The 27,024-nt window shown below is 39.3% G+C and overlaps 1 protein-coding gene across 1 annotated transcript in view; it reads right to left on the bottom strand.

Annotated features, from left to right (window-relative positions):
* The window catches only part of SNCA (synuclein alpha), a 61,024-nt gene that overhangs the window by 31,503 nt on the left and 2,497 nt on the right, over window positions 1–27,024 (bottom strand). The window contains exons 2-3 of the mRNA XM_062493845.1: window positions 22,826–22,867; window positions 15,520–15,665 (exon numbers count right to left, since the gene is read on the bottom strand). Coding sequence (XP_062349829.1) covers window positions 15,520–15,665; window positions 22,826–22,867 — 188 coding nt within the window. The remainder of the gene's footprint in view (window positions 1–15,519; window positions 15,666–22,825; window positions 22,868–27,024) is intronic.

The raw sequence follows: 27,024 nt of genomic DNA, 5'->3' as shown, positions 1-27,024 counted from the left end.
TAATTTAACAGGCCCTAACAACATTTTGCACGGTAAGACTATGATGTTATGTGCTGCTCTGTCCTATTTGGGTGTTTTCCACCTACTGCTTGATGCCTCTGGGAAAGCAGCTGCCCAGATAACTAATGTGGATTTCCACAATGGAAAAGACAACAGTTCAGATGCTATGGAAGAATAATACATGCAACAATGAAGAACAAAACATTTTCATGCCACATTTAAAACCAGAAAAGTTATACATCACATTTATTTCCACCCTCTAGAGACTTATTTAATCATAACTCAATAATGCCTTGTGGCAAAACACTCAGGGTTTTGGTTTTTTGTTGTCAAGGACAATTGCTATATTTTTTTTCTGTCATATATGACTTTACCAGATGATTGAGATTATTAACAAAAATTTGAACACCGCAACATGCACTGCTCCAGCAGTAATGTGTAAGAAGAAACAACTCAACTGTTAAAATACAGAGTTCAAAAAAGCTCAGGTATGGCAACATCCCAAGGACTGACTTTACTTATTAAGACCATGCACTCCTTTTAGCCAATACACTTAGAGATCTGACTGATTAAGCTACTGTTAATCAGAACAACTACAAAATTACATACTAGCACTGTCTAAATATGCTAGAGTTCTACCTCAGCAGTTTTATAGATGTGTCATTTTATGTTATCAATATGCCCATTAACTTCTGCTTGTTTTCCCTGCAATCACCTGTCATACCTTCCTGCATCCTTGAGCAGCCCCAGTGGCTGCAGTTGTTTACCTGTTCACCAAAGCATTGTTGGGTGGCTGAAGAATAGAAGAGTCTCACTCTTGATGCACCTTTAGTTTTAACATTAGTGTACTAAAGCACTTAACCCTGTTTAGCACTCCTGAGCAAAGACAACCACAAGAATCACACACTTGAGCATGAGAATGTTTTTTTCATTGGGCGAGAGTTAATAATCCTCATGCACATCCCAAGTCTTCCCAGTACTAGTCCACAGAGCATGTAAGTGTTGCACCTCTGGTCCCATCCTTTGATTTTGGAACTGAAGCAATCTGTGCTTCTTGAGACAGACAGATCAAGTCATCAGCCAAAACAGGACCTTCTTGGTCCATCTCCCCAGCCCCTTGCATATCTTGGATCCTACTAGCAGCCCTTCCAAAGCTTTTGTTATCTACTCATCCAAAGCAAGTGAGGGAGAGAACTTGATGCAATGCCTCATTGTGAGGAAGGTAACACCTCTTAATCAAAGATTACTTCTATTTCTGCACTTCTTTGCCCCCACTTCTCAAATCAGTCTCAAATGCTGGCCACACGCATAATGACGCTTTGTGAAAGCACAATGTGTTCTAACAAAGAGCAACCTACAGTTAGCCCTGTTTTGAAAGACAAGCCACAATGTCTGGGGATTAGCCAGCCAAATTCCTGCCTCTCCTCCAGAACAGATATAAAAAACCCCAAACAAACCAATGCATCTCAGATATCACAATCAGAAATTATGTGATAGTCTTACAATAAGGGACATAACAGATGAGAAACTGCAACACAAAAGCTCTCCATAAATATGCTACATACAGCAGCTTTAAACACAGGCATGATTTTAACAGGTACATTGAAATGTCTTTTGCAAGTAGTCAACAGTTCATGTCAAAACAAAAAAATACAAACTACTTCAAGTTTTCTTCCTTCTGAAAAATGTTTGGTAAATGCTATGACAGGTTTGTTTCTCTCCTTGAATACCAGTTAGGTTCAATTAAATGTAAAGAAAACCCTAAAAGTCAACTTGAGTTCTTACTACTCCTGAATCATTGCTATATTTTAATCAAGCTGTATCTAACCAAGCTACATGCTCAATTTCTCTGGCATAGTCACTGTGAATAAAAGTCTTGTACCTGTTTACCCATGGAGAAGCAAGGTAGTCTTCAACAGAGTTAAAAAATGAAGCTGAGTATAAGGGTAATAAAAAGCCTACCTTGACTTGCACATTGATGAATTCTAAGAGAAGCAGAAAAGCACCAATCCAGTTCTGATCTCCTACAAGTCTTACTGGGGAGATCAGGGCAGGACATGCCCATAACACTCTGCATAAATTCCTTATACTTTGTTGAAACAGTTGGCATTTCCCTCGAGTGTCATTATCATTCTCAGAGATGGAGGGTGACTCCCCTTGCCATCCTGGCAAAGGGGAGATTGGTGTCTATGAATACATGCCAGTCATCGTTACTTCCATAGGGCTGCTGCAGAGATCATGGCTAAGGAGCAGGGAAGATAATGGCAGGGGGGCTGGAAGCAGACCATCTTTAAGGTCCCTTCCAACTCTGGTCATTCAATAATTCTCTAATAGAGCAATATGATGTTGCACTGGACTGATGAAATAGCTGGTCAAATACTGCGCACCCAGTGGAAACCAGAAGGATAGAGCTCCTCTACAGGACACAAGAGTGCTTATAGGACATAATGACCTAAGGCCCAGATTTTAACATGTTATAGAATTCACTGGGCAGATTTTAACTCGCTCTTAAATTCAGAAGGTATTCTGATTTCATTTTAAACATGGACAATCAATAAGCAGAAAGAACATGGCTATAGATCTTTCCTAAACTTAGAAATCTCTGAAAATTCCTTTTCACCTTCTTTCATGCATAAAAACCCATCCAAATTCAAGATCCTCAGAATATAAGATTGTTTCTCCTGGGGCAAGGTGTACTAATTTGCTGAGCTAGCGAGATGTCAGTATACAATCTAGGGACATCTGGGTGGATGTGATGGTTTGCACAGAGCTCAAAATATGCTTCAGGCATTGAGAGGTGGAACATGAAAGCAGAAGTGGAGGACATGACATGATGGACCTGTACAGATCCTTTCGGGTAATTTGCAATCTTAGCTGAATCTATGCCCCTGTAAAGCAATCATTCAAACACCCTGCTTTTCCCAACTACTCCAATTTTAGGTGCTAGGATAGATATTTAAAAGCAGTCAGAACTTACAGAGCTCTGCTACAAATAAGTTTCTTGGCAATTATGAAAGGGATCAATATTAGGACAGAAGCAGAGTAGTCATTAAAAATAAAACAAAAAAAACCAACAAAATAAACAAAAAAATCTAAAATGCCATTTCTTCTTCCCAAGGGATTAACATTTATTATCAATGTTCACCAAAAAGGCAAAATATGAGGCTGAAATATACAAGTTGTAGGGCAGCTTAACTTCCCAGCCACTATTTTGCAGGAAAAAGCTGCTGGGTGTAAGACAAAGGTGGAACCCATTGCACATCCCATACCACAGTTTGAGCCCTTCTGTGTTCCCAGAAGCACAAAGATTTCTGGAGAGAGAGTTCTGTGCCAGAACATCATATCCCAAGGATTAGAGGTTGACTCATGGTTCTTGAATGCAAGGGGAAGCAAGAACTTCCTTCTCTCATATATGGCCACCCTTTTCTCCTCTCACTCACTTGCTAATGATCAAATATCCCCTACCCAGTCTTTTCCATCCTTCCTGAACCCAGTTCATTCCCACCAACAGTTTTGATTCCAGAAATACACTTTAGCTCTAAACTAGAGGATGCAGAGAAAGGTTGGGTTCACCATCTGTCCCAGTCAAATCAGTTACTGTTTTTTCAAGCCAACTTTAGATCCAGGATGAACAGGGAAAACTTGAAGTAACCAAATGTCCTTAAGTCTTCGTGGAACTTAACAACACCTTGACCAGCTATGATCATCCATTTTATTTCAAGTACAACCAATAGTTCTCCACATTCTCTTCATGTAGCCTGCATACCAGGATGAATTCCCAAGTCTGATTCTCCTTCAGAAGGTCTGCAAAGACTTCTGTTCAGTTCCTTCCCCTCCCATAATGTACCACACACAGTCTAGAGGCACAGAGCTCAGCTAAGGAACACAGACTGGGAAAACAAGAAAAAAAAAAGCCACCACTACTCAACTGTCTTCAAGATATTTACCTTAATTCAAATAGATTTCAAAGCAAAGTGTAAGCTTTGCTTTTTTAATGTGGTTTCATTACTTGTCCCAGCCTCCCCTATATCTCGGTTTGGGCAACAGCTGGCATTTACAGCAGTCCAACCAGCCGCATTATAAAGCACACATCTGAAATGTAGCTCAGGGAAAAATCTGCAGAGACAGTTAAGACAAAAACTCCATCTCATAGATGGTGTGTAGGAGGTGAAAAGAGGCACTGCTAAATCTGTTACCTTTCCTGTGAATGATGGGTATACCACCCCTTCCAAAAATAGACCACAGAGGAAGCGTTATTCTGGTGACTGTGAAAAAGCAAGCTCACTACTCTAGCTCAGACTTCAGGTCAGCTGGATGTGAACACATGCCCTCCTTCAAAGCTACTGCAATAGCTATTACTTAGGATACTTTAAAAAGTAAACACATGGAATCTATTGAAAATAACAGTGCTTTAAAAAAAATGTACCCTCATTTCAAGAAGCAGTTTTACAAATTCCAGACTAACAAAAGCTAATAACTGACATAAGGCTTCTAGTACAAGTTTCCATCTTCCACCTGTTGTTCTGACAACCCTGCACTGCATTCTATCCCAACTGCCACCACTAAACCCTCCTGCCTTCACATTTTAAACTTCTGCTATGCAAATATGTGCTCATAAGGCCTGTCTGCATGCTGTGGACAAGGAAGTGAGTTTAGCTGCTAAATGCCCTGGTCCAGCACCATCAAATACAACAAACACATTTCAGAAAAAATTCCATGACCAGAGTAAGGATGAGAAGGGAGGAAATCTTTCTTCCATCTGAAGACCTGTGCCAAGCCAGTGACTTCACTCTTAACCTGTTAGAATAATTTTCTCCAGAGAGGGAAATTAATTTAGCCTCCAGCTGTGTTTGATCTCTGACCTTTCTCTACAAAAAAATTTGCATACAGTATGTCTGAACTGGGTTAGCTTTATCTTGAGAGATTTGTAAGATAATGCCCAAAATTAAAAAAAGACCCAGCCATTAAAACTGATACTAATAGGAATCTGAACAGAATCATTTGTTCAGACCCACCATATGAATTATTAGCTAAGTCAGACAGGGGTTAAACAAGCATTTGAATGCAGTTCTTACATGGCTAAGATATGCTGGTTGTTAAGCAATGAACGGAAGTGTTTGATGCCACCAGCATAATGTTGTTATTTTTAATTTACCTAAGTATATTCATTAGGCAAAGTATAAGCATTTCATGCATACATTATCATCTTTAAACTGCATTATGGATATGAATTCTACCAAACTGGTCAGCAACTGCACACACGCTTACAATTAAACCACACATTTCAGTACCTTTGATGCATTAACTTATTAGACATTATTAGCTTAATTAAAAACACTTAAAAATTAGAAGCAATCAGAAGATCACAGCGAGTTCTCAACACCAGAGGTGCTAACAGGTTTTACAGCTTCCAGCCCCCTTTCTGAAAGCTCACACAAAATCAAGATGACGTGCCAGTCTTAAAAGTGCTCTGTAACCCAGCTCAATTGTCCTTGTCATTTCCTTCCTTAAGCACATTTTGCATTACAAACTGTAAAAATAATTTTCTCTAGATGTGATAGCTTGTTTAAACCACTGCCTCTTGCCTTCTTCCCCTTTTAGGAATACCGTCTCTACGGATAAGTAGAGATTTCTTGCGACTGACACACAACCTGACACCTTAATGGAATTTCTCACACCACTCCAGGGCAATGCATGTTCGTTTAGACCACAACGAACTCTTTGGGCCTTGAAACCATCACAGGTAATCAGTATGGAAAAAAATTCCACATATCTTTCTTATGTATAGAAGCCTAGGAACAAAGAACTACATCACACAATTATAAGACATAGCAGAGGTCAACCAAAGAAGCCCAGAGCCTTTCCTTCATCCCATAGCCCCTGAGAAGAGATATGCATGGCTGACTTAATACTGGCAGGGTACCAGATGCTCTAGGTGATGCCCCTTCTACACAGGATGGAATGGGAGGTGGGACAGAGGGATTAGACTGCTTCAAGGGCAAAAATCCTGTTTTATGTGCTTCTGAAGGAGAGGCAGATACAGACAGCTTCTCTTTCTGTTCATAGCCTGCCCACCAAGCAGGGTAAAAGCAGTTCTATACTGGCTGCAGCTCCTCATCTTGAGCGTGATTTTGACTTTTCTGACCCAAGCCCGGCAAACCTCCAGGGCATGTGCTAATAAAGCACAAGGAAATAGCTCTGAAAGCTAACACCAAAAGCTTGGAGGGCAATCAATATGTCCAATACACTTCAGAACCAGGCTTTCTGCCTGCTTCAGTCTTGCAAAAAGCATGGTTTTTTGAAGGACAACTTTAGCAGCTTACTCCTCCAGTTTCCTCACAGAGAATATTTTGCATTTGATAAGACACTGGCAAAAAAGGATGTTTGCAATCTAAATGTTCAAATGATTTCTGAGGCATTCAATGTAGCTTTGTACAGCAACAAATTCCAGTGTCCAGATATATCATGGAGACATCTGAAATACTCTGAGATAAGTACTTAAAAACTGAAAAAAATATTATCCATCATCCTTATCCAGGCCACCTAATTTCCTCTAACAAACAAATTAACACAGTTGAAAACAGGTGAGAGCCAGAGTTTAACAACAGTTTACTGTAGAAAAGATGGAACATCTCTTTCATAATGTCCTAGCAGCTTCCAAACAGTCCCAGACATCTGCAGGCTATGTCAAACTACTCATTACTCACTCCACAGATTCTTTAGGAAGTTCTATCAATGGTTAAAAGAGCTATGAAAATGGTGTATATCATATGACACTATCATTTGCTAATCATCACCAGTACTCTGAAATAAACTTCCTTTCTTCTGAGAGTAACAGCAGCACTGCCAGAAATTAGGTAGTCCCAATAAAGCATCCCACCTTACCTTTTTCATCCTCCCTGTCCCTCTTAACCTACAGGATTTCTCTGGGAGGGAGATGGCATTGGATTAACATTCTGAAAACACAGATTAATCTCTATCTGCACAGAGCAGCATTTACTCCACATTTCAGTTCTTGAAGTTAATACAACCCTCATCATCACATCATTCCAAGACCCCAATTTGCTACTCATGCCTATTAAACATCCCACTGCAGTGCTGTGCTGAACAGACCCACAGAAAAACACACACTGCAGTGCTTTGCCAAAGTGTCATTTCAGCACCATAAAATATCATTGTTAGCTAAAAAAACCTGCCAGCTGCTGTCTTTAGCTTTTACCACATCAGCAACCAGCTACCATCACAAATCCTCTGGAGACAATGACTTCCAAAGAGGCAGAGAATGAAGCACATTTAAGCTTACCTTCTAAGGCTTACACGCTCCTTCTTGGCCAGCAGAGGAAAGGAGCACTGAAACGTGCAGAAGATGCTAAGGAGACACTTAGAGCAACCTGCTAATATTTGGAAGCTTGCAAAACCCTTACCTTAAGTTGCACAAAATTGCCACTTGGCCACATGCCCAACTCTCACTGGTTATATGAAACTATTTCCCATCTGAAATTGCTGAATCTTTCATGCAGAGTGGGCAAGAACAGGAACAGTTGACATGAATATATATATATATCATCCCCAAATGAACTTAAGAGTATTCCTCTCACCAAGTAGCACCTTCCAGAATATTTAGAATAGGATTGGCAACTATTTAGAAGAGGAAAAAAATTCTGTGAGTACTGCATGAAATCCCATAGATGGATGCATAGGAAAGACTGGGGACACTATGAAATGGAACTGGTCCCATAGTTAGCCTGAGAGTATTCCATAATTCAATTCCATACCTACCCAGGGGAGATGTAGGTATGAACACAGAAGCCTGGAATGTGCTGTGGAGACATATTAGGTAAGTTACATGGAAACAGGAGATGGAGGATATAAGAGGTGGAAGGGAGACCAAAGTAAAGAAGAGGGAGGAAACAGAGCAGACTGCAGATAACTAAACACTTATAATAAATGCAGAAGGCAGAATCTTGGTAAAGGATGGGGGATGTCTTTTACATCTCCCACATAACTTAAAGAAAAAGACAATTATTCTATTTGTAGATTTTACAAATATTATCTCACCAGCATGACAACAACAATTCCTAGTGGAGAATGTGTTTACCCTTCTGTCAGCTGGCAAACAATTCCTCTTGGAGACCAAGGGAGATAGGCATACTCAGTTTAAGAGGGGGGGGGGGGGGGGGGGGGGTACTTAATTTCTCCACAAAGACATGTGAGGTTAAGCAATTGCTAGAAAACAAAGAACAATATAATGCCACCCAAAAGCTCCTTAACTCAATCTCTCCACAGGTAATTAGGAATACATTATGGCCAGAAGTAGTGAAGGCAGCAGATAGACCCTGAAGATCAGTCAGCACTAAAATGTTCTCACAGCATGGAAGCCATTAGGAAACCAGGAAAACTCAAAAGACCTTTATATTACTCTGACATTTACTCCTGAACTGATGAAGAGCAGCAATATCCAGGATTTGATAATACCTCACAAGTCTTCTGTCCTCAAGTTCTGCTTAAGTCACAGACATGAATGCAAGGAAATTCTTTGACTGAGAGAATGTAGTCTTCCTTCAAATACTATTGTGCCCTCTCAGAAAAAATGCTGGCAACATGTCCCACAATAGGAAAAGCATTCTCTCTGCCAACCAGGGAGGTCAAGCAAAAGTTGCTATTCAAAATTCTACCAGCACTTCAACAAATGCACAAATTCTTAGCACTTCTACCTAAAGTCACCCATTTTCCACCTTCTGATTTTTTCCCCATGTATTGTTGTTTTCTGAGCATAATAATTTCTATATTGCCCAGCCTGATTTTAAATATTTCAAACAGTGGTGTTCAAACTGACATTTGAAATTAAGCTACTCACATCCAGAAGTGCTACTAAAATGTGCACATACCTGTCAAGAAGGAAGTGACAGGCAAGAAAATCTTACGAAACAAAAGAAAGGTGGAAGAAAAACACTGTATTTCCTTGCTGGCTTTGTGACTTCTGTACCCTTCCTATTAATCAGCGTATTTTCTGTGAGCATCATTAGCGCATTCCATCAAACAAAATTTCCTGTAAACACTGGAGTCTGTTTCACACACTCCACACTGTTGTTTACCATGCCATTAGGCAGTATCAACATATACTGAGTTACATATGGGGAAGTTTGCCCATGTGAAAAAACCAAGAGAAAACAGAACTGCATTAATTAAATTGCATCAAGTGGCGTCAACTGCAACTGTAATGCGTGCCCAAAATAAATTCAAACCACTAAATCAAAGCCACTTTCATTCCAACACTCAGAATTCATAGTGGATTGCAACACAATTTCACAGGACTACTGATATTCATACCTCTGTACAACCTAGATGATTCATGAGCTTTTCCATCAAAAAAGTGTGTGCGCTGTCTTGAGGGGGAGACCGGACTGTGTGCATAAAGCAGATTCAAAATTCTCATGTCAGCTGCCTATGGGTGCCTTACAATTCACAACAAATCAGAGTTTGTTGTTTCTAGAATATGGATTAGCTTTATAGAATGAATTTGTTACAGATAGTTTAGTAAAACACACCATCATTAATTCTGAGATCAGTAAGAAAAGCTCTACCGAATCAATCAGTCCAGCTATGCTACAATCAAAGAGATGTCAGCTCACTGACAGTTCCACTTCCTTCAAGAATTTAAAGAACCAGCTAACAAAGGCTTTATCTTAAGAGGGTCTTCTGTGAATCAGCTCCTGAGTGTGTGGATCCCCTAATGGGAAATCTATCCCTTCTTCTCTCAATCAATCTACAGACATTAAAAAAGGAAACACTGCTAATAGCTGCTAAATATCCTCTTTGTTTTGCAGTAGTCATCATACATTATGCATAGATCAAGAATAAAATAAGGGAGAAAGAAAACCTACCCCAGACAATATGCTCTGCACATTGTGATTCAAACAGAAATCTGAGAGCAAATGTTGTCTGATTGATGTTCAGCTGTGACTATCTGAGCAGGCCTTCTATAAAATCACCTGAACCACTTGGGTTTCCTTGAGGAAGACTCTCAGAAACCACACAATGCAAGCCTGCAGGGCCAGGCTGATGGGGCATTGAGCAACCTGGTCCAGCAGAAGGTGTTCCTGCTGGTGGCAGGGGGATTGGAACTAGATGATCTTAAAAGTCCCTTCCGACCCACATCATTTTATGCTTCCTAACTGCTGCTGTAACTGCTCCTACACACCAGCCATGAGTGTCACAACAAAACACAGCTGAGGCTCACCCTGAACAACACAAGGCAAACTGGCACCGCATGCCTCAGGTGCAAGGGGTTAGACCTACAACTTCCCGGCAGGCCTGCTAGGGTTCTAGATTAATACATTTAATTGATATATAACCAAACCCTATCCATTCTCTACTGTGATTTTACTAGAACCATGAAGGGTAAGAAGTAGTTGAGGAGGGCAATTAGATGCTGCACCCCTAAAGTCTGCTTGCTCTACAGTATCTACAGAAATATTTAACTCCAGAAATTAATTGGGTGGAGGCTATTTCTGCATTTGGCACATCAAAATCTTACTGAAGGTTCCTTGCCGAAATTCAGGTGCGATGTTTTGCTCATACTTCATGTTCTGGGAGATCTGCTTGTTCCAGCTAAAGAACAATAGTTTAAGTCTCATGCAACTTGTACTTACCATCCTGCTCTTCATTGGGGCCTATTAGCCTTTTGGGACACATTCAGCAAATAGCAAAAAATTGAATGCAAAAGGTGAAAAAAACTTTCTAATTCCCATTCTGAAAAAGGAAATTGGACATCCCCGCTCCACAGATTTTCCTTTGTGTTTTTAGCCAAGCTTTTCAAAACTAATTGACTAACCTATAGACTGGAAAGATGGGGAAAGGTGATCCTTCAACAAGCCAAGCATCCCGTACAGTATACTGAACATTAAGATGGTCAGAAAAACAGGATATCTTTATATTCTATCAAAATACATGGTTCCACCTACATCCAAATTCTGAAATTATTAGACCTACTTCTAGATTCTTATTTACAAGAATGAAGTACATTACAATTAATTTCAAAAGTTTCAGGAATTTTCAATGTGGAATGTCAGTATTATGGCACTATAGCAAAGAAAATACACTAAATAGATATCAAAAAGATAAAAAGAGACAAAACAAGAAAAGGCCTGTTGAAGTTTTTCAGTTACCAAGCTAGGCATTTTTATTGTATGCAGGTAACAAGGAGAGCACTAAAACAGTGTTGGAGACTTCAATGTTGGTATTCAAATTTTGGGAACTGATACCCAAGATAACCTAAGTAGAAGTGAGATTTCATCCCTAAGATTTCTACAGAAGGGTTTCTAAACTGATCTCTGCTTTGAAAATCAAAGTGTAAAGTGCAAAACCAAGATTTCATATTCAGCTTTTTTGGTTTTTTAAACTACAGATGGTAATCAAAACTTCTTGCGAAGCACACAGCAATCTCAGTTTGCAACAAGACAAATCAAATATTTGATAGAAGTGGTATCACTTACATTTAAGAAATTGGTGCATAATAAAGCAGAAAAATATCCTTGCTTCTGCCACTGAAAGATTAATTTTCAGAGACACTCACAGGGTTTGCATTCCTTCTACTAGTAAGATTTCCCAAATGAACGAGTAACAGATGACTGGAATACAATGTGATATTTGGTGTCTTAATCAAAACTGAGTTGCTCTCAACAAAATTAAAAGGTGTTTCAACCATGTCTTTAGTCTCAGCAGTGCATCCTGTCTCATGGAAGTTCCCTTTAAGAATGATCAAAAAGGCTTCTACATATTTCTATATTTGATTACGGTGATCCCCCAAAGCAGATTCATTCACCTTGGCTCTGAACAAGTATAATGTCTGTGGAAAATTTTGGGGGGTTCACAAGATTAACTGTTCTAGAAAAGAAAACAGTAAAACAAGAAATACTCCACCTGCGGGTTCTGCTACACTCAATGTTTATGCTATGACACTGTTTGAATTCTAAGAGTGCCAGGAAATGCAGGAAGTGGAAAGGGGAGATAGAGCAAATTTGCCATTGCTCTTGCTCTTCTATATTAATTCTCACATTAAATGCAATTAGCAAGGGCTTCTGGTTAATTAATATTTTATATACAAGAAAACACCTAACGCCTAAATTGTCAGTCTTGACAGACTTGTTCACTGAAAGCTTCATAATTAAACCAATGAGTTGTATTACCTGCTCTGAAAGTGTACCACCTACCTACTTGTTAGCTGCTACTGTAATTTTGTGCTTTCAGTGCTATTTAGTGCAAAAGTGTTAAATTAAGAGACACTAGGGGAAAAAAAGGATTTAGTACATAGGATACCAAACATGATCCATACAGAACAGAAAAATCTTAAGGACAAGACCAGTTTGTCTATTTACTTTAGTAAAATCTACAGCACGTGAAACCCATATGACTGTAGCATCATAGGGTACCCAAAGAACTGTGACATTTAAGCTTGACTGGGAATTTTGGTGCTAGAACAGTAAAAAATAAAATTACTCAGCATGGAAACCACAAAAGTTGGCAACTGTTTATTCTTGAGATGCTAGGGAACCAAATTATGTTGATTCAATGAGGTTAAGAACTTGAATTAGTGAATTATGGATCTGAAGACAATAAAATTTGTAATCCATATTTTGTTTCCACACAATATTATACACTAGATACTCACTTGCTGGTATACCCACACTCATTTGTATCCATACATTCAGACTGACTTGTAAATAAAACATTCACGCTCATCACTTCATTAAATGCAACTATCAATAGTTTTTACTTTTTCAAAACTAATTTACAACACACACTGCACACAAATAAAACACAGACTTGTTTTGTTGTTCAGTAGAATACTGCTTGCAGTACATTAGCCCTTTTGTAATTAATTTGAGCCTACTAACCACCACCACCACCCTGGCTGTGTTTAGCAGTGAGCTTCTGCCAAAGCAGAGCTCCTCCAGGCAGCCTCAGATGGGCACTCTCAAGTCATCCCTGTCTCAGCCATGACTCCACAGTGCCTGTTTACACCAGCTGCAGGGCAGGTGGGTGACAGTGGGGCGTCCCAGCAGCCCTTCAGCCTGGCCTCAATTAAGCTTAAGCCTGTGCTTTGTGCTCCAAAGCACACTAGTTTTTAAGGCTGCACTAGGCTAGCTTGGAGAATCTTCTCAGGGAAGAATTGTACCAAGAATTTGCTGCCTATTTCCTCTGCATAACTATCATTGTATCCACAGGTAAAAAAACAAAAAACAAAAACAAACAAAAAAAAAACCACCCAAAAAACACCAAAAAAAAAACAAACATACAAAACCAGTGCTTTTAATTAAGCTTAAAGTCAAAATCAAGCTTCCATCATGGCACAAGAAAAATGCCAAGACTGCAAGGCTCCAAGTCTTGCAAATGCAAGACTGCAAGCTTTCACACAGGCAAGCAGCCTTAGCACACAACCTTACAGAGATAAAGGACACAAAGTTGCACTGACACTTGGACTGGATGCCAGGTTGGCACCTTCTGTGACCTCAAAGACTCGCCCTGCCTCCTTCAAAGGACCTGTGTCTCACTGCTATTCTGGATGGCCACTCCTGCCCTACCCAGCTGTTAGATTTTTTGCTTGGGTTTTCCAGGTAATCTATCTCATGTGCCTCCAAGCTGCAAAGGAATGCAAACCCACTAGGTTTTAAAATAACTTTACGTGACTCAGTTTTGATATTAACATTTTCAAAACGGCTACTCATGCCTTGCAAAACCAGCAAAAGACAGATGAGAGGCAGCCCAGGAGGAGCCACAGATACTCATCAGCTACATGGCCATACTGCACAGATGACTGAGAATCTCAGTCTAAAATTATCAGTATCAAGCCTCAAATGAATGATTTTACACATCTAAAGAACAAAGCACAAGTTCAGAATAATGTTGCTATTTATAGGAATAATATGCATGTACATTATGGATGTTCTTTCATTTCACAGATGTGATTTTAATCTGTTACAGCCATCATGACTTACATTTCAACTTCACCATACAGAGAACAGATTTAAATTAAAGTCAGCAGACATTTGTTTTATACTTTATAATTACAGGAGTCTCTCTCTATAGAGATAAAAAAGCATTAGTTATGGTCAATACCAAAGGGGGTAATTGCGCATTACAGCAGTGATGATCCTTATTACACAGAGTTTCAGGAGCTGTGAACAGAAAAGAATATTCTCAGCATAAAACTACGCAAGAGCTTTTCCAGAAGCGAAGGGCAGAGACTCCTGTGACCATGCCATATTCATGTATCCCCTGGCAGTTCATTAGATTCTCCATTTTGCAAAGCTTCCCACACAGCTTCTACAAAGGTCCATGATCACATCAAAAGCAACATTTTACTTACAGCTGAATAAAAGAGGACTAAAAAAACCCCCTAGGCATATTGATTTGAAAGAAAATAAAACTGCTTGTGAGATGTTTTCAAGACAATCCACCACAGTGAAATGAATGCCTACCATAACGTAATATCCTTTTTTGCTCCCCATAGTAAAGCACCAATAGGCTTTGTCAGACAGACAGGACTACACTTCAATAAGGATAAAAGAACTCCAGTTTTTAAGGATTCAATTTTTACAGCTCCTCTGGACACTAACTGCAAATAAGATACACAATAGAACTTCATGCTAAATTCCATGACAGCCATATTTTTGTGTAAACACTAAATATTCTTCCTAATCCTATTTTCGTCTATTTCTTAAATGCCCATATAGAAAAGAGCACAAAAGCAGGTATTTGTCTCTTCTGGGTTATTTTTGTCTCCAAAAAACCACTATACGCATTTTGGAAAGCCTCATTCCTGCCAGCTGGGGTCACATTTCACCTAGTGTCAGTGGAAGAATAGAACTATAGCGTATGAATAAAAATACAGTATTTTATAGGATGACCTAGAGCAAACTTGAGTCTGAATACTTGAGGCTATTTGGAGGCATTTTTGAGATAGTGTCACTGTATTAATGGAAGACTGACTCTCCAGCTAGATCTTGATTTAAGATGCAATGTGTCTATAATAACCAGTCAGTGGATTGGTACACAAACACTCCTCTCTGCAACTAGAGAGGATACAACTTGTGTTGTTAAACCTGAGCTGTGCTGTTTGACTTTTCAGGACTAGCAGATTGCTTTTCAATCCCAAATGGCTGGGAAAAAACAGTTATAGTTCCACAAAACTATACAGCTATCCTGGAGCAGCTGGCCTCCACTAGAGGCTACTGAGTTGAGAACCACCACTAGAACATACTTTAAACCAAGATTCAAATTAACTAAGACATTTCAGAATAGTAACGTTCCATGCCTAATCATACTCAAGTTCCCAGATCGTGCAAGTCATTTGAAATACAAGCTATAAACAGCAGACATCTTTGCTGTTTGTTTGGCATAACACAATTCATCCTGTATTCGTACAGCTGAGAGACAGAAAGCACTCCATCTGCCTCTCAGCTCATGAGCCCCTCATTGCTCACCTCTTCACCTGGAAAAGATTGCAAATAAACAAACCTGTTTGGCCAACTGATCCTTCTTCACCAAGCCAGTGGCTGCAGCGATGTTTCCTGCTCCTTCCACTGTCTTTTGTGCCACCGCCGTCACTCCTGTCACCACAGCTCCCCCAACATTAGACACCTGCTCTTTGGTTTTCTCAGCCACTGAGGAGAGGATAGAAAAACACATTATGCCTCTGGCAGCTGTAAGTTCTTCAGAGAATTTATCACTGACAACCCAACATCATGAAAAGCCATAAGGCCATTACATTTTCTGTACCCCAAGTGGATCTTAAGAAATTAAACTATCCATCTGGTAACACTGGAGCAGTAGAGGTAAAAATAAGCCTTAGCTGGGCCTCAATTTCTTTCATGTGAAAGGCATCTGACATTTTCATTCATGTCTAACTGCACTTTGGGGAAGAAAAGTCATTATTGAGGTGCTCCTATTATGTCCATCTCACTGCATAACATATCCTAGTTTGGAAATGTATTCCAATCAGTCCACCAAACACTCGCTGAATGATACAGGGCACGGAAGAAAAGATTTTCTGCATTAGACTCAAAAAACCTTGATTATTATTTTTATTTTTTAAGATCTATTTCATTACAAAGCAGATCTATCAATGCTCAACCAGAGAATTTCAAACAGAACCTTTTAGCTGATTCCTTTGAGATTTTCGCCACAGTGCTGATACATAATATACTAATTTATAAAAAGACTGAATGCCAAAGCAAACTGGATTAATAGCTAACTTCAAAGCCCCTGGGAACAACAACTCATTTAGCCTACATATGCATCAGCAGTTACCATTCTACCTTTCAGAATATCACTGGGCTTTTTCTGCTCATTCATCCCCAAGGGCCCTTTCTGACAGCAGCTTAAACTACGTGAAACTGCTCTAAGAAAAAGGATGGAATGACTTCATGCTTCGAAGTTAGATACCCAGATTTTTAGCAAAACACACAGGACTACATACTCCTCTAAACAAGGGAATGCTTTTCAAAAACATCCATCATATATTTTTGCCATTCCAACTAATACTATACTTTCCTTCAGGCTAAATCCCATCCGATCCATAAAATGTATTCATAGCTTTATCTGCGTCCTTTATGAGCATAGGATAGATCCTGCTTGAAAGTTAGGTCACCATTTCAGTCCTTTTTTGGGAACCACATCTGAAAATTGGACTGTGGATAAATTACATTTCTTTAATTCCTTACATAAAGAGCATCAGTTGTCCATATCACAAGGCAGGCAGCATGCATTACTGTGATTGATATTAAACAGCAAAAATTTGGAAAAAGCTAAAACACTAAACAATATGACTAATAAGCAATTTTTATTAAAAACCCAAAATATAAATATCTGCTCACTGAAAATGGAGGCAGAAAATTTAATGCTCATTCTAGTTAATTTAAATGGAAAAGTTAGTAACTAATTCAGTATTATCTCTATTACGACCAGGAGCTTTCATTATATAGTAGAACAACAGGCTACACATCATCTGAAATTAGAAACAGAAAAAGCTTGTTTACAGTATCTCCAACACTATACATGCTAATAATCTAAAAGCTCATGAGAAATTCCATTGCATACATCCACTACTCCACTGCCATGCTCTTTTCAGGAAAAAAAAAATAATCAAAAGTGGCTTTTGCTGAAAAGCAAATGTTGCCCTCAGGGAAGATTTGACTTAATGCTTTTTGGAAGTGCAAAAAGACATCTGTTAAGATGCTCCATTTGATTATTACCAGATACAGATGACAAAAAACTTTAGATTCATGAAATTTAGATGCATGAAATTTATATAGGAAGATTTCCACTAGTTCTTGCAAACATATATCTTAAGATGTGTGTCTCAGTAACACTATCTTGCAAAGCCTAGTGAGACCTGATTGTGCTTGAAATCTTTCAGAGAGAAACTGAATAACTTTATGAAGTAGAAATTAATCCATGTTGTTCCAAATGGCAAGAAGAATTCTAAAAAAAACCTAAAAAATAAAGTAACTTCTTATAAAAGTAGATTCAAAGACCAAATTTTCCAATAAATATTTCAAATAAAAAAAAAATATTACAAGATACATTTCAGGTACATTTCAATACTGATTTTTGGTTTTCCACTCTCTCTTCATTTTATGGGAGATATCCTGAGCTGCATCCAAAGCAGCATAACCAGCAAGTCAAGGGAGGGGATCCTGCCCCTCTGCTTTGCTGAGACCCCACCTGCAGTGCTGCATCAGCTCTGGGGTCCCAGCACAGGAAGGACAGGGATCTGATGGAGTGAGTCCAGGGGACACCACCAAGATGACCAGAGGGATGGAGCACCCCTCCTATGAGGACAGAGAGCTGGTGTGATCCTAACTGAGGCCTTCCAGTCCCTAAAACCCTACAAGAAAGGTGGAGAGGGATTTTTACAGGATCATGTTGGGACAGGGCAGGAGTAGATGACTTCAAACTAAAAGAGAGTAAGTTTAGATACAGAAGAAATTCTTTACTGTGAATGTGGTGAGGCAGTAGAACAAGTTGCCCAGAGAAGTTGTGGATGCCCAATCCCTGCAAGTGCTCATGGCCAGGGGGCCACAAGCAACCTGGTCCAGCAGAAGGCATTTCTGCCCAGGTAAGAGGGTTAGAATCCGAAAATCTTTAAGGTCTTTTCCAGCCCAAACCATTCTATGATTCTATAATTCACGGTCCTTTCATTCTGTTATTTTTTTTCGTGTGGCTGTGACACACATTGTTTTGAAGACTCCCCTTTCCAGAAAAACATTGAATGGCAGAACATGTAAAGGACAAATTCAATAGGCTCAATGCTGACAAGGGCTCAGCTGACCTTGAGCAGATTCATCCTTTCTGATAAAATGATAAAGCACAGCTGTACTGTGTTGATTGTCACAGGCACAATTAGTTTTGTTATCTCAAGCTCTTAAAGCAACTGCACCTCAAAATACCAAGAAAGAGAGTGGACTTGTGGATGCAGCACTGTGGATGCTGCAGTATAAACCACCGGATTCTCAATGCCATTATTATGCCCACATTTCTTAGACTATGTTGTCATGGCAAGTACAGCCATCTACCAAGAGCAACTATCCAGTGGCTGCTGTTCCCACTACTACTATATTTTGGGAAGGCACTGTCTGAAGTACATTTCCTCCTCCCAGAAACATATGATCCTAGGAAAGGCTTAGTAAACACAAAATCAAATGAAAAAGAAAACAATCAGGCCACTAACACTGTTACTGCCACAACAACAAGATACTGATAAAAGTAGTAACAAAAGCAATATACTCAAGATGGCTTCTATTTCACACAGCCATGGTTTAACCCCAGGTGGCAGCTAAGCAGCACAAAATTGCTCGTTCACTTCTTCCCCAAGCAGGATGGGGAGGAAGAGCATTAGAAGGGTAAAAGCAAGAAAACTCCTGGGTTAAGTACGGTTCAACTAAAATAAAACATTAGTGATAAAAAAGGCAATAAAAAGGAAAATAACAATTATAAATCCCACAGGTGATGCAAATTAAAACAATTGTTCACCACCAACTGATGCCCAGCCAGTCCCCAGGCAGATGACCCCCACCAACCTTCCCCATAGTTTTACTGCTCAGTATGATGCCATATGGTGTGGAATATCCTTCACTCAACAGGGGTCAGGTGTCCCAGCCATATCTTGCCCCAATTCCTTGTGAACCCCCAGCCTCCTCACTGGAGGGGTGAGGTGAGAAGCAGGAAATGCCTTGATTTGTAGCCCTGCTCAGCAATAACTACAACATCCCTGTGTTATCAACACTGGTTCCAGCATAAAGCCCAGACAGCCCCATGCCAGGTACTATGAAGAAAATTACCTTCATCCCAGTTAAAACCAGCACACAGACATCACATAATAAAGCTGACACAGAAATTACTATGGAAGATCTCTCACACACTGCTTCAGAAATCAGAGTCATGAAGATAAATTCAGAAAGCTATATAAATAGCACAGATTAGCAAAAGCAATCATAGTAAGAAGAGAATCTTCCCTCCAGTCTCTAGGGAATAACTAAACATCTACGTCGTTACCAGAGTGACTCTGATAATGAGCTCCAGCCCGGTGACCCTCCAGCTCTGAGGACCTTTTTGGGGTCAAAACCTCACAACAAGAGAAGAAAAACCAAAATAGGTTTCCAGTCTCATGAATTTTATTGCTTACACTAAGTGGTAATGGGAAAAGCACTAAGTGTGCACAAACAAATCAGTTCAGAATGCGGGGGGTTGATTCCAGCTTATTAAATTTATCTGAATACCAGGTTGCTTAATGATCTTAAGCCATTAAGTCTTTGTAAAATTGATATCTGCTTTGCATCACAGTGTTGAGAATCACAGTAAATCAGCTTCTGCAAAGCTTTGCTGTGCTATGGCTTGATTACTTCTTTTGCCTATGCAGAGACTGTCCATTCCATTAAATGAGCCTGGGACAGTGTACAATGACCACACCAAGACTAACTTTGAGTTTAGGTTCCAATACTGACTACAGCAGTGTGCAAAAATTACTAGCATTGAAGTTGTCTTTTCACTACTTATTAAAGACAACTGGGTAGCATACAATATCAATGTAAAATCTCTGGATCAATTCAAAATAATAACTAGTTACTTTCAACATTGAAGAAGAAAAGTAAATTCAGACAACAGAATTTGTCTGAATTAATAAACTTAATCTAATTCTACCAAGTATACTTTTGAGTATTTTTTTCAAAACAGTTTAAGTACTTGAAGAATTCATTTACAAAGATGCCATAAATATGGTGGCTCTTCAATTTATGAAATTTTCTATAAGATACCCGATGGAGTTAAAGAGCAGGAATACCGATGACTAAGAATGTTAAAAAGAATGACAATGATCACATAAAAGAATTAAGCAAAACACGTGTCTGTGGTTTACTGCTATCAATATTGCGCATTCACTCACATGACTGAAGGACCAAGAGCCTTTTTGCCCTGACTTATTTACAAATACTGCTTTATTTAGAATATCAGGAGACAGACTGTAAATATTTCATCTTTGATGCCATTTATTTCTGGGAGATAAGTAAGATAGGTGAATTATGCATTTACAGTCAAAGGCCAGGAGACATTTTAATTAGGAAGGCAAGTCTAAACACAAGTATTCACCCCATAAAACCAATGAGCAAAGCTGCTTTATCTTCAGAAGTTCAGAGTAAGGCTGACATGACAAATAACACACTCACCATATTCCTGTGAATCGCAGCCTGGAATCCTCATTCCAGAGTGTCCTGCTGTCACTAAATCTGGTACAATCAGGTCACATTTAAAGCAAGAAATCCCTTTGTCCAGTAGTTCTGGGTTTGGAAATTAACTGACTGAAGAATTAGGTTTTTTAGCCCTTTAAGGTGTGTCATTTCACAGTCATTCTACCAGCATGGGGGCTAAATAAAAACTTGTTCAAAACTATCAAGATTTTTGAACTCAGACATTAAGACTGACTGCAAAACTGTGAGCATTCATTTTGATCTCTGATTCCAGTTTGTATCTGACTGTCTCCAACATCTCAAACCATTTTTATTTACGTAAAGCATTTATTTCACCTCAGGTTTCACATGATAAAATATAACACTGGGGAGTTAATATCATAAGAACAGCACAACTTGTGAACTCCCAGACATATGAAAAGAGTCAAGTAGATCTTTACAAGCGACTTAAAAGGCATTTTTGTCACATCAACTTTAACAGCATTGATTTAAATTATTTGATTTCTACTGTAACTTCACTAGCATATCTGTCCCCACAGAATCACTATACACAAATTTGTTTTTATCTACCTTCTCTTCTTCCCAGAAGAACTATTTATAGGCTTGCTATTTTTTTTTCTTAAAATGTGTCCAAGCAGTTTCTCTGTTCTTACAGTAGCAAGTCCATACTATTTCATTTTGGGAGCCATGATATTTAGATTTTGCCTGAAGTCATCTCACTGCCAAATTTCAAACTGTTCACTCCCTGTTCATTTTCCATTTTCAGTCAACAGCCAAACTCATCTCAAACAGCTTAAAAGGCCAGAAGGAAGCAAACTGTGGCACAGAACCCAATATTCCTAACTTCTGGCATTTTACATTTACCTGTTTCCTAAAGTGTGAGGAGCAGCTACTGTTTTGCCTAAAATCAATAGTAGCTTTTTCAAATTTTCTATTTACAGGCAAAGCACATAACAGGTGTTTTCCCCCTATGTTTGGCTTTACAGTCTGTTTTGCACCTTCCAGAAGAAAGTTAAACGTATTTTCAAACCCATTAAAAACTCTATTCACCCACTGAAAATTTTCTGCCTAACTAAACATACTGCCATCACATAAAGAGAGGTACAGCATTTGAGCTCCGTAGTTTTTTTCAGGATGGGGAAGAGAAGTCCCCAACTGAGCCAGGTCACTAGAATCCCAGTGTGGCTTCAGTGTGTTTCATATGTGTGCAAATGCCCTTGACTTTGATTCTACCACTTCCCAGCTTGGTGAATGTCACCTCTATTAACTTGCTTCCCAGAGCTGTCAATTGCTGCTCCCACATCTCTGAGTATATTGGAGCCATGTGCCCCAAATCTCATTCTACTGCAATCCTCTACTGGTCATAGTAATGATCCCTCTGAATATTTCTCTTAATTGAGGTCTAACGATCTGAGATTTCAAATCTCCTAACAACAGCACACATGCTCAGCCTGAGGCTAAACTCCGAAGGACTATAGTAGATATTCTGTTCTGTTTTGTTACTAGAAATACTCTTGACTGACTTCTCAACCATTTGTGTGGGTTGTGTATTAAGTACCAACATTTGTTTACCTACCACTGTTAATCCTTTGCCTTGGTTTAGGAGAGCACAATGACACACTGACACTTGAGCTGAATGATACACTGGCTGAACACTGAGAAAAAAAGAAATCCTTTTCTATTATCTTGTTCCTGAATTTGTTAGGAGAAAAACAACTTAAATTTCTTCACCATGCATTCTCTTCACATCTCTAGAACTCCCACATTTTCCAGCTGAAAATTGCACATTTTATTCAATGCCCTATGGTCAACTAAGGCTTTTCTGCACTTTGTAGATATCAGACTTCCAAACATTTCAAAACACTCCTAACTGTGACAAATCCAAACCAAAACACTGAATTTTTTCTCTCCTGTAAGCCATTTCCATTCAGTCTTCCCATCTAATCAGATCTCTCAATTTTCCTATGCTTTTCCACTTTTCATAATCTGTAGTACTCTCAAAAAACCAGAATTTTTAACAGCTAAATGAAAGGTTCATCTCATACAGGAAAGAAGCTGAAATCAATAGATAATTCTCTTACCTGTTGTAACACCATGAACAACTCCTTCCTTGGTCCTGGATCCTAAACAAAGAAAAATATTACTTTGAAAATGCATATTATTAAGTACTGGTAAAGACCAGACAGATGATGAAGAGGGAATAATATGTAGACAGCATACCCTTGCATACACTATTGCCCAAGGTTATGAAAAGAAAAACAAATTCAGTCTAATGGAAGAGGCAAAACCATCAGTAAAGAACAACTACATGGATGGGTATTGACTGTGGAAAGGTGAATAATACTGGGAACACTTCTGCAGTACACACTGACTTCCTTACCATTTTCCAAATAGCTGTGCTAGGCCACCCACTTGGCAAACTCACACAGTTGACCATACACAGAAACCACGTTAACTATCCTAACGAGGATCATTTGTAGAAGTTCTGAGCTACTGTCTATAGAAGATCCTTAGAATTTCATCTTTGCCAGATCCCAGCTTGCAGGGCTTGACAATCACTACTGAACCACTGCAAAGCCTAGAGGTTAAATTCATGGGGAGATGGAAGTGCTAGCAAAATCTGGATATCAAGTAATCCAAAAGAACAACTTTAAGTAGTAGATAGGATTTCAACATTAAAATGCCCCCCAGGTCACACACACGTTCTGCTGCATCCACTGTCCTCGTTGTCAAAACTCACATATCACATAATCACAGAATGACCAGGTTGGAAGAGCTCATCGAGCCCAACCCACGCCCTAACACGGGCATGATGATTTGCAGGAAGCAACCTGGAACTTGTGCTAGACTGAGGCATAACACAAGACCTGTGTAAGCAATGTAATTCTGCCACACTGAAGACCAAACTGATTTCTGCAACACCCATGCAAAAAACCCATGATTTTCACTATGCTGTGAGAAAAGGAGTAATCACCTGTCTCTTCAAGGGGAAGAGAAACAAATTAGCACATACTGCTCTTCAAAGCATAACTGGGTGTCTTTTTCCTTACCAGCCCTGTACTTGCCCTTGTCAAGTTCCATAATTTGGCTACATTTCAGGGATGAGTATCCATCCGTGGACTATGATTCTTAACGTGCAATTAACAGAGTTTATGGCTCCTAGTTAATCATCTTACCTAGACTGCCAGAGACAGGGTGACATTTTCTTTCTTACCAACACAGAAATGACCTTACTTGTAACGCAATTTTTTTGCTGTCATTCAGTATTTGAGACATTATAATTTATAACTCTAACTTTACACTTCTAACATAACAGAAGAAAATGCATAAGCAGAAAAATATTAGACATTAACTCTTTGCTCAAAATTCTTTACAATTATACAATTAAACACAGAAAAAATATAAACTCATTCAATAGGTCCTATTTGTTACTACTGCAAATTTATGGAACTTTAGCCATATAGTTCCAGCACTATCAGACTGATTAGGTGATTGAAAAGGCACTCTTACGTATGAACAAGAGTAGAAAATTAAACCATGATAAATACAAGGGAAAAAATACTGCCTCAAGTAAAGTGAAATGTTCCTTTAGCTAATGATGAGATCAAACAGTTGAAAAGCCTTTTCCCCCTTTATTCCAATTTTCTCTTTAAAAATAAGTTTGCTTTCTCCCACTGAAAAATATTTACCACTGAACAATCAGAAGCTTCATAATATGCTAAGTGTTCATGCCTGAGGACTTGTTTTAGGACTTGGGTTCTCAATTTTGAACCACCACGAGACCTGAAGAAGCAAAGCACATCCTGGAATTCAAGCAGATGAATTCAAGTAGTCAGTTCTACTGACTTCTAGCAACTAAACACCACTGCAGGCTTACAGTGTGCCTATTGGAACACATAATATTAAGCGCGTACTTTTAAAGGCATCGTTAGACCTGGCCAATATCTCGTTCATGTTATTGAACTAACTGTTTGCAAGCCAAGCCATTAAAGACATGGAAATCTGTGAATTAGCAAGTACTCAGCTCCCTAATGCCAGAAAGGGATGGATGGTATGACAGAACTCCCTGAGGATTCGTGCAATGCATGCATCTCCAGAGGGACCTATTCCAAGTCGATTTTTACCTCACTTGCCCACACACAACACTGCTATAACCACAACTCACATAGAAATGCTGGTTTCTTTAGTGGAAGACAGACTTTTAAAAAGACCAGCTCACAGACCCATATGGAACAGCAGTATGTATAGCCAGATCCATTAATTGGCAAACAACCAGCTGGTTGGTGTTTCAGACCCTACAACATATGTTAGAGCTCAAGAGCACTTGCCCCACTGCTGCACACTTGCATGCAAGTAGCTGTTCCTGCCATCCCAGCTACAGCAGCATCTAGAAGCATACTAGGATCTGCCAGAATAGGCCTATAAATAACAACAGTTGAATTCAGTAGGACGACTCCTGTCTGGCTATTAAGGAAAGCTGATTGTCCACATTGTTTCCAGGAGAAACTAGCTGTCTTTCATCCTGGCATTCCCAAAATACCAACAGTCTTGCTCGCTGTACCCTGCATAACAAGAGGAACAGAGGAATCAGAGTAGGGGTAATGTAAAGACCAAGGAACCTGACTTTAATGTAAACCAAGAAGCAATAATAGCATATGGTAATGCTACTTTCCCTAGCTATACAATAGACATCTGTGTGAGGGGAGGGAGAACACTAAACAGCATTTTTGCCTTTTTTTCTTTTAATTATAAAGAATACCATAGAGTCTCATCACGATTTATTATCATTGCTGTCATTGTGCCAGAAGGAAGGAGTGTACCAGCAGTTGGCAAATACACTCATTTCTGGACTATTTGTGAGACCAATGGACTATTCACACTGCTTAGTCAGAGCCGTTACAGACTGGGAGATATAAGCCCAAATTAGACAAAGGTGCAATCAACACTTAGCAAAAACACTTGCTTCCAAGTCCTGAAGCCCGTTATTCCACCAGACCAACCTTGAGTCCCTCAACTAGTCTGCTGACTTTTCTACTACCAAAGGAAAATATAAAACTCTATGAAAAGGAAGTGGAGGAATTTGGATGGCTTTGCCAAATAGGTCATGACTGTTCTGTTCCACTCTAAGGTTATGTGCCAGCACAGGGAATAGTAAACAACTGTCAGCCACCCTGCTACTAATAAACTATTCCTTTGTTCTGCAAGCTTATGACACACCAAAAACAATCAGAATGGAAACTTCCATTCCTGAGCACTGAACATGCACTCAAGAGTCAACTGAGTAAAAACTTCAGCTCCCTGGAAGCACACATGAAGCTCATCTTGAGCACCGCATCACCAAGTGCGTGTGAGCACATCCTTCTCACTCAGTTCCTGGTTTCAAAGCAAGTGGGGATTAAGTACTGCCATTCACTTCCTCTCTGCTTCACACTACCAGCTCTTGAAGGACACAGAAAAATGCAGTTTTACATTTGCAGCACACACATAACTACTGAGCCTCAGTCCTTTCTAAACAAGGACCAGGCCATTGTTTGACATCAAGAAAGGTCTTGATGCTGTGCTTGAATGAGTTAAGAGTGAACCACCAATTTCAGCTGGCCAATGCTGAAAGCCCATTGGCAGAGAAATTAAAGGGGGAAAAAAAGCCCCCAAAATTGAAAGCATGAAAACACATTGTAGACTGTATTGAAGGGATCTTGGGTACCTAAAAGGAGGCCAGACAGTGGACTGAGGGAAGATACAGCACGGACAGGTGAAAAAAAACTCTCAGTAAATCCTCCAATGCACTGCTCTCCTACATAGCGCTAAGTTTCTCCCTTTGCCAGGAGACATTTTCCTTGTGCCAAAAAAAATGCTAAAACCAAAACAAGAATAAAATAATTACAACGGCCACATTTAATCCCAAGCAGCAGCTGTTGTAACAGCACTCTTACCAGGTAGAATTAGGTTATAGTTTTTCACATAATAGTTAATGTAGTTAACAGCCTGGAGAGAAAGGTCTAGATATTTTCCACATTTACTTAAATTGAACTGATTTCAGTGGGAAACCACATCACTTAAGAAGATGCAGTCTTTGGTCCAGATCTCCTAAGTCTCCAGCAGCAATTGGAGGCTGAATGTTATGAAACTGAAAATGATTAACAGGTCCCACTCAGCCCAGTGTTGTTAGGTTCTTTTTTGCAAGATGTCAAGCAGCTTTCACAGTATAATCTGGCTGTGAATCACAAATCCAAAAACCCAACTATAGAAAAAGGGTGTGAGAAGCGTTCAGGATCTCTAA

Source organism: Cinclus cinclus, chromosome 5 (assembly GCF_963662255.1).
Source record: "Cinclus cinclus chromosome 5, bCinCin1.1, whole genome shotgun sequence".
Lineage (NCBI taxonomy): Eukaryota > Metazoa > Chordata > Aves > Passeriformes > Cinclidae > Cinclus > Cinclus cinclus.
Note: the sequence above shows the minus strand (reverse complement) of the source record. Positions and strands in the feature narration are given on the sequence as shown.